Consider the following 9234-nt stretch of genomic DNA (forward strand, 5'->3'; position numbering starts at 1 on the left):
CCCGTGTTGCTGCTGCTGCTTCAGCTGGAACGGCACGGTCGCCCTCATGGGCTGCAGGCGGCTCCCGGGGCCCCCGGCCGGGACGCCCGCGCCGCCCGCGAGGCCGCCGGCGGGCGTGGGGGACCCATTGCGCCTCACCCGCTGGGACATGCTTCCCCCCTCCCCGCGCCCCGGAGGCGGCGGTCCGCGGCAGCCGGCGGGGAGCGGCTGCTCGGGGCCCGAGCTCCCAGGGTGACGGAGCCCGACTTCGGGGACGGGCGGAGGGCGGCGGGGGGGCGGGAGACACGCGCGGGCAGCGACGAGGTGCTGCAGCCGCCGCCGCCGCCGCGGCTCCTCATCAACAATAGTGTCGCCTCCGCGGTCCCCGCCCCCGGCCGTCGCTCATTGGCGCGGCGTCAGCGCGCTCCGGCCGCCCGGCCTCGCTGATTGGCTGCGCGCGGCTCGGCTCCCGAGGCTGCGTCCGCGCTTTAAAGAGGAAGAGGCCCGCCCCTCCCTCCCCTCCCCGTGCAGGGGTCGGCGGCCGTGGCGGGAGGGGCGGCGGGGCGCGGGGGCGTGCGCGTGTGTGTATGCGTGCACGCGCAGGCGCGCGCCCGGCCCCGCGCGCCCCCGGTTCCGGCTTGGAGAGAGCCCCCGGGACTCGAGGCTGGAATCCGGCCGGAGGGACGGCGTGTACGGGCCGCGGCGTCCCGGGGGACGCTCTGAACCCAGCTTTTCCCGCTCTAACGCGCTTCCTTACACAGCGGGAGCTGTGACTTACCACGTACGCACAGTCTCTTTGGGGACTGCCCTCACCCCCCCCATCTTTTTGTTCTGTCATATTCCATCTATCTATGGGCACAGCTCAAAAACGTAAAAGAAAAAAAAAACATGCTATTTTATATTTTCCTTTTTTTTCTTTCTCTGCCTTCCTTTTTTTTTCCTTTTCTTTTTTTTATATAATTTTTTTTTTTTTTAGCTCTACAAAGATCCAAATTTCAGGACGATTGCATCTGCAGGTCGGAGTGCAGTTTTAGATGGTGTCGGTGGAGTTCAGTTATCCAGGGTGTTGCTGCCACCCCCCCCCCCCCATGCAGATCTCCAGGAACCCCGAATTTAATCTTCGCATCTCTTTGGGGATGACACTCGGATTTTGACATGACACTTCCTATTTTGACCTCCCAAGTGCTGGAAGTAGGGGGTAGGGGCATGAGGCGCCCGCTGTACCCAACCTCAGAGTTATTTTCTCTCACTGAGGCCTGGACTCACTGTGTGTGGCCCTGGCTGGTCTGGAGCTCACGCTGTAGCCCACACTTCTCAGTTCCCCATTTCCCCTCAGTTTCCCATTTCCCCATACCTTAGAACCATGGCTATTAGCTTGCAAGTTTATAAATTGCTGAGGCCTCCGTTTGCTCCTTACTATTTAAGGCAGAAGCGGGTACGACACCCATATATTTTTTATTTATTTATTACATTTATGCGCTTGGTGTATGTACACGCACACGCATGTGGCAGAGGACAGCCACATGCCCATCCAGGGGGGTCAGACTCGTGTTATCAGGCTGACCCGTTTCATTGGCCCACCTCCATAGTTTAGTCTTGTGGAGAAGATAGTTCTCCATACTTTTCATAAGGACTCTGAAAGGCTGAAGTTCTAAAGCAGTGTCCTATCCCTGTTCCTCTTCAATTAAAAAAATAGACATACAGCCTGACTTGGTGGCCCACGCCTTTAATCCCTGCACTTGGGAGACAGAGACAGGCAGATCTCTGAGAATTCCAGGACAGCCAGGGCTACACAGAGAAACCCTGTCTCATACAACAACAACAACAAAAACAAAACAAACCGGGGCTGGAGAGATGGGTCAGCAGTGAAGAGCACTGTCTGCTCTTCCAAAGGGACCGGGTTCAATTCCCAGCACCATGGGTACATGGCAGCTCACAACACAACTGTCTATACCTCCTGTTCCAGGGGACCCAGCCCCCATACACATGCAGACAAAACACCAATGTACATAAAAAATTAAAGAAACAAAGCACCTCCCATTCGGAGATCTCAGGCCAAGGATATGAATTTGGGCTTTCTATTTGAATTTCTCTAAGTAACTCACTTATCGATTGACTGTCATTCTCCTGCCTCAGCACACTGCCCAACACACATCGATTGCTAAAAGCAAATTACAGTGTAAGCTGTCGTCTGCTGGGTTCAGTCCTGCAGCCCCTGAAAAGTGGAATGAACAGTTTAGCAAATCCGTCATTCACTGCAGCAAACCCCGCAACTTTCAGAATCTAAAACCAAATCATTTTCAGCACAAGCTGGAACCTCAGCTCAGCAAACTGTTTTTAAAAGCTTGCTAAGACAAGCACACAACTGCCTTGTGGCATAAAGAAACTGGGGGGGTAGGGGTTGGGGATGAGCGTCGTTCTGGAGTAGAATACTTGCTTTACATGTATGGGGCCTTCAGGGGAGGGGAGAGCCCAGCTTGCCTAAAACTAGAATTTGACTTTTTGACTCTCATGACACCATTTCACTCCAGTAAGTCTGGCTCTTAAAGGAGTGTTGCCTGCTCTAGACCGAATTAGCATATTCTGGAAAGAAGATAAAAGACACAGCAAAGGAATTAGGTTCGGGATGGGTGAGTGTGGCCACTTAAAACTGTTTCCTACTTGTACTTCTCTGAAAGATTCAGTGAGACATGATAAAGTCCTTTCTAGTTCTTGCAAGACAGTACTGGGCCCCTCTCCCTCGGTTCCCTTTCAGTGCTGTGCTGGGAGTGGAAAGGGGGGGGGGGTGAAGAGCATTTGTCTTCAGACAGAAAGACACCAAATACTGTTAGAAGGTTTATTGGGGCCTGGGAGTTTGGAATGTGTTGGAGGTTCCCGGAGGAGAGGGAAGGAGACATCGGTAATGGATCAAGGTACGTTGTTTGCATGTATGATGTACAGCTGTCAAGCAATGAATACAAGATATTCTATTTAAGAAGAAAAGAGCTGGGCTGGAGAGATGGCTCAGTGGTTAGGAGCACTTCCTGCTCTTCCATAGGACCTGAGTTGGATTCCCATCACCCACGTCAGGCCACTCCCAACAAGCAGTAACTCCAGCTGCAGGGCGGCAGCAGACACCCTTTCCCGGCGCCTGCGGGCACCATACATCATACACACATCAATGAAATTGCCTTTTAAAAATGAAAGAAAACTGTAGGCACGTTAAGTAAAAGCATGTATGCTGTTCCCTCTTCAGAAAACTAAATGCTAGAGGTTGGAGAGATGGCTCGGCCATTTGAGTGCCTACGGCGCCTGCAGGGGACCAGATCATTTCTAGCGCCCACTTTGGGTGGCTCGAAGCCATCTGTGACTCCAGCTGTTCTTCTGACCTCCACAGGCGCCTTCACTCTCATGCATGCATGCAACACACGCGGGCACACACACACCCCTGGATTATGTGTTCAATCACAAGGAAAAAGGAAAAGAAGAAAAATAGCTAATTTTTAAAAATAGACACTTGCTTTGTTTTCATTGCCCTCAGAATCCCTCAAAGAATTGTTGAACCTTCTGAAAGTGATTAGTGGCTTGTTTTTTCCTCAGGCAGCCTCCTGGAGCCTCCCCACCCCGTGTTCTGGGCCGCCCACAGCTGCCAGGCTGGCTCTCCCTCCACCTCTTGGCTGAGCGTGCATCCTGTCCTCGCTCAGCCCAGGGCCTTCCTTGTTTGTCTGTTTGTTCGCATCCTTGTTCTGTAATTGATTCCTAAGAAAGGATTTGCAGGTCAAAGTTTGTAAGGCACTGAATGTTTGCACAAGTCTTTGCTCTGCCTGTATTTGATTGATTTGGCTTGGAAATAATGTTTCCTCAGAAAGCTGAAGGAAGGGTTCCATTGCCACACAGAATTCTGGGTTGCTATTGATTAACCCAATGCCATTCCCATGTCTGACCCAGGTATAATCTTAGCTTCCTCTCTGCAAATTTTTAGAATCTTTTCTGTTAGCTTTTTGTTTGTTGTTTTATTTTATTTTATTTTAGACTTTTATGCTATGCCTTACATATGGCTTTTTTTTTTTTTTTTTTTTTTTTTTGGTTGTTCTTAATTTCCTGAGATGAACACCAGATGTTTTCCGGTAGAAAAATGTTATCGTATTATTCTTTGATAATTTATTTCCTGTCACATACTGCCCTGCCCTGCCCTGAAAATGACTCTGTGGGCTACAGGCAGTTGCCTCCCTGCCTTGAGTGATGCTTTCTGGCCAGCCCAGCCTTCCTCCCTGCTGTGTACCTGTTAAGTCACATTAGCTTCTTCTTAAAGCAAGAGGCTGGGGTGGTCAATACTGGCAGCTTGAGAGGATCTAGAATCACCTCGGGACCAAGCCTTCGAGCATGCCTGTGGGGGCTGTGTCAGTGGGGCTAGCCTCGGGACACGCCCGCGCGAAATTGTGCAGCTCAGGTTAACTGAGGTGAAGACTTGCCTCCAGGTGGGCAGCATTACTCCGCGGGCAGGGCCCTGGAATGAATCCAGAGGAGAATGAGTCACTCCTTGCTTCCTGACCGTGGACGCAGTGGGGCAAGCCACCTCCCGCTCCTCGAGTCCCGCCATGTCCTCCACGACGGGACATATCCCCCTCCAACTATAAGCCAAAACAAACCTGCTTTCCTGGAATTTCTCTCGTCAGTTTGTAACCAATACAAAGGCCTCTGCTCCCTGGCTCCGTTCTTAACGGCCTCCGTCTATGTCACCCCTTCCCCTCTGGCCCTTCAGCGCTTGGGATGCGGTGGCTTCTCCTTGCAGTTAGCGGCTGGCACGCCTCAGTTCTTACTCCCATAATCCTCCTGCTCACAGCTCTGTATCACAGCTCTGTAACTTCACAAAAATCTCTGTCTGGACAGGAGGAAGGAATTAGGTTTGCTGTTGGGATTCTGACTGCAGCTGTTTTCCCCTCATCCTCTCCGGCTGCCTCCTTCATCCCCAATTTCCCAAGAAATCCGGGGCTTTCTAGATGAGTCTTCCCTGTGTCCTCTGTTTTCCAGCAACACGTCACCTCTTGAGCCAACCTCTGAGGAATTTCCTTGTGATCATCTTCCAAAACTTCCGTGAATTTATCTCAGCAGCCATATTTTTTTTTTCACATCCAAAGTTCCTTTATTCATTGATTTTCATCCCCTTTTCTCCAGATTTTTTTTAATTGTACTAAAATACTTGTAATATAAGATGTATTACGGTAGGGCAAGGGAGACACCTCTGTGAGGGAATGCGTGCCTAGCGTGTGTGGGGCCATGGGCTTGATGCCCAGGACGCCTCAAAAATATTATCTTGGGTACACTTCAGTGCAATTTGCATAAGTGTCTATACAGTCCTCTCAAAAACATCCCACCGCTGTCCCTCCGGTTCCTGGAAACCACCCTTGACTTTGTTCTTTGATTTTGACTAAGCACCTCATACACATGGTGGAGCTGCACAGTATTGCCTACACATCCTTATCACATTTGTCTGTTCATCTATTCATTTATCTATCTGTCTGTCTATTTATTTATGTGTGTCTCTGTGCGTGCATGTCAGTTCTCTCTTTCCAGGTCATCAGGCTTGGTGGCAAGCGCCTTTACCCGCTGAGCCATCCACCCTCCTGGTCCCAATTATTCTCTTCTACCGCAGCATTCTGTTGCTGTTAATTCACACACCATGGAGATAACTGATCTTTCTGCATTGTTGCTGCTTTCTCAAAATTCCTTTGTTTTGGTGCCTGCTTTCCTGATAGATGCATTCCTCAAATGTCAACTGACTGCCACATAATAGTTGACTGTGAGCCCTGACTGCTGAGATGATGAGATGAGATTTGTGAATCCCAGGGAATGAATCCCTGAGATGAATCCCAGGGAATGGGATTCACTTTCAGAATCAAGTAGGGTCCCTCTGATTTACCTAGGATCTCCAGTCTTCTCTCTCTCTCTCTCTCTCTCTCTCTCTCTTTCTTTCTTTTTTCTTTCTTTCTTTCTTAGGATTTTCTTTCTTTTCTTCTTTCTTAGGATTTTTTTCTTTTTAAGAGTTGTTGCTCAGCTCATCACCACAAGGTTGCTCCATATTTCTCTTATATTCCACACTACCTAACACATAGTAAGAAGTTTTCTTTCTTTCTTTTTCTTTCTTTCCTTCCTTCCTTCTCCTTTCTTTCTTTCTTTCTTTCTTTCTTTCTTTCTTTCTTTCTTTCTTTCTCTTTCTTCTTTCTTCTTTGTGTTGAATTTGACCAGGAGAAAACATTTTTACTTTCCTCTCTGGTGTTCTTGGAACCAAGTATAGGAGCTCGGCCCAGTCTCTCAAGCCCAAGATAGACTAAAGTTGACGGGAATATTTTTTCTGGAAGAAATTCCTTGTGATGAAATTGTGTTCCCACGGGTATGCATTTTAAAACCTGATAGGTTCAAATGCAATTTTGGAAGCATCCAAAGAAAAAGCTTAATGTGGTTAAAGAGAACCAAGAAAATGCTATTTATAAGCTTTTTGTTGTTTATTTTTTATGAGACAGGGTTTCTCCATGTAGCCTTGCCTGTCCTGGATTCACTCTATAGACCAGGCTGGCCTCACACTCACAGAGATCCACCTGCCTCTGCCTCAGGAGTGTTGGGGTTAAAAGCACGACCCCCATCCTCACCCCCTGTCTAAGAATGTTTTTTTTTTTTTTTTTATGGAATTAATGTTTCAAGAGACAAAACTGACTGAAATAAGTGCTGCTTTTCCATGCGTCCTGTTTGGCTTTGAAATGTGTTAACATCACCTATCTGAAAGACTACATTCTCATCCTCCTAGAAAACAACATCAGAGTATCACTGGAAAAAGACATTTCATTGGTACTGTGGTAGAGAGAGAAAAGAAACCTATAGAGAAGTGCTTTGTTTTATTTGTCTGTAGGAACCTAAGACATTAACAACTAAAAAAAAAAAAAAAAGGCCCGTAAACCACATGACCTTTGGTAACTGATATCTCAGTTTATGGCTGAACTGTTTACAGGGATCTGCCCTAAGGGTGATGACTGTCCTCAAGGTTAGGAGAGGAGGAGGCAGGAGGGTACGGAGCTTGTAAGAGCGGCTAAAGTATATGGCTATAGCTGGCCTGTCCAATCTCACCAACCACTAGGTAGGATTTTTTTCTTTTTAAGAGTTGCTGCTCATCTCATCACCACGAGGTTGCTCCATATTTCTCTTATATTCCACACTACCTAACACATAGTAAGAAGCTCTTTATGAACTCCAGAGAGGCCAGGCCTCAGCCAGACATAGACATTTTGCTTCCAAATTGATTAAAAGGAAGTCTTTAAGTTTCCTGTCTCTATGGTGACAGCTTGATGGAGAGAGTTGAGGACTGGTGTATGAAATAAGCCTTGCCCTTTCAAATTCTATAATAGCCACTCAAAGAGAGCTCCCAGACACCAGTCATCGCTGGGCTGTAGCAATCACTTCATTGCCAAATAGGAGCCGGGACTACTTAACAGCGGGAAGCAGAAAACACATCCAAGCCACCACGCACCCGATTAATTCCTCCTCCCTGATCTTTTCAGCCTGCAGAGACAGATGAATTTTGCTATGCACTTAAATGCTGGGTGTTGGCAAGTGGACAGTTCAACAGGATTTGAGGTTCTATAATGCACTGTGTTCTTCATACTGTCAACAAGGGTGTGTGAGTGGAGGATATTCAGAACAATTGCATTCACTAATGATTAGGACGATTTTTATTTTTTCACACTTTTACTATGTTGCCCTAGCTGGCTTGGCACCAGATAAATATGGCCCAGGCTGGCCTTTGACATTGTAGCAGTTTTCTTGCCTCTGCTGTGCTGACAGTACCTGCTTCCATGCCCCATGCCTAGATAAAATGCTCTTCCTCCCGGCCCTCCACAGGGTTTGTTTTGTTTTTTAAAAAGAATTTTTACATTTCTTTATTTGGTATGTACGTGTGTGTAAGTGTGCCAGGGCGTATGTATGTGGAGGATACATAACAACTAGTGAGAACTGGTTTTCTACTTCCATCATATAGGTCTTGGGGATCAAACTCAAATTATCAAGTTTGGTGGGATGTGCTTTTACCAGCTGAGCCATCTTGTGGGGCCCTCTTTTTCTTTTCTTTTCTTTCTTTCTTTCTTTCTTTCTTTCTTTCTTTCTTTTTCTCTTTCTTTCACTTGTTTTTCAAGACAGGGTTTCTCTGTGTAGCCTTGGCTGTACTACACTCACTTTGTAGACCAGGCTGGCCTCAAACTCACAGAGATCTGCCTGCCTCTGCCTCCCTGAGTGCCGGGATCACAGGTGTGCGTACCACACCCAGCCCCCTGACTTTTCTTAATATCACTTAATCAGAACACAGAATGAATTCAAAGGGCAGAGTGCCCAGTCACTGCTTCCTGTTATGTGGAGAGGTTATACCTTAGCCCCCATTTATGCTGTTCCTTGTCAGTTGAGAAAATTACCCAAGCCATGGTACCCAGAGGGTGACATAGGCCACCAACACGAGAATAAAGGAAACTATGAAATAAAAAAAGCCAACATATGAAAAAGCATAGTTGGCTGGGCAGTGGTGGTACATGCCTTTAGTCCCAGAATTTGGGAGGCAGAGGCGGGCGGATCTCTGTGAGTTTAAGGCAACCCTGTCTCGGAAAAAAAAAACAAAACTGAAGCTGGTTGTGGTATACACCTATGATTGCAGCGCTCAGGACACTGAGGCAGGAGGATTGATTTGAGTTTGAGGTTAGCCCGGAAAATATAGCATTTGAGAATAAGTCTGGCTTCATAGTGAGATCCTATCTTGAGGTGGGGACAGGAACTATATGATTCCTCCCTTTTACTGGAAACAAAGGCCTGCCCAGACTGTGTATTTAGGAAACTAAGGTAAGGCTTTGTTTGCTTCAGCCCCTAAGTGGCTATTACACAGGGGCATAACGGCCTCTTCTTGAAGCTCTCTAGTGAGCATATCAGCGGAGTAGCAGCTTAGCTGTCCTCTGACCTATAATAGGGCCATCATACTCTTGGATGTGTGATTATATATATATATATATATATATATATATATATATATATATATATGATATACGTATATGTGTATGTATCTATACATATATATGATATGTTTGGGGTGTGTTTGTTTTGGAGATAGTCCCATAGAGCATAGGCTGCTTTCAAACTTCCTATGTAGTTGAGACTGGCCCTGAACTCCTGGCCGCCTTTTGTTCCCCTCCTAACCGCTGAACTCGCAGGCGTGCGCCACCACACCTGGCTGCCTTCTTACTCCGGCAG

General features: G+C 47.5%; 1 protein-coding gene across 1 annotated transcript in view; it reads right to left on the minus strand.

Annotated features, from left to right (window-relative positions):
* Fam117b (family with sequence similarity 117 member B) overlaps positions 1-271 on the minus strand; it is a 77606-nt gene extending 77335 nt beyond the window's left edge. The window contains exon 1 of the mRNA XM_055616798.1: positions 1-271. Coding sequence (XP_055472773.1) covers positions 1-150 — 150 coding nt within the window. The 5' untranslated portion in view covers positions 151-271.
* Between the last annotated feature and the right edge of the window lie 8963 nt (positions 272-9234).

The sequence above is a fragment of the Psammomys obesus genome, unplaced genomic scaffold (assembly GCF_907164565.1).
Source record: "Psammomys obesus unplaced genomic scaffold, mPsaObe1.curated_primary_1811, whole genome shotgun sequence".
NCBI classification, from domain to species: Eukaryota; Metazoa; Chordata; class Mammalia; order Rodentia; family Muridae; genus Psammomys; species Psammomys obesus.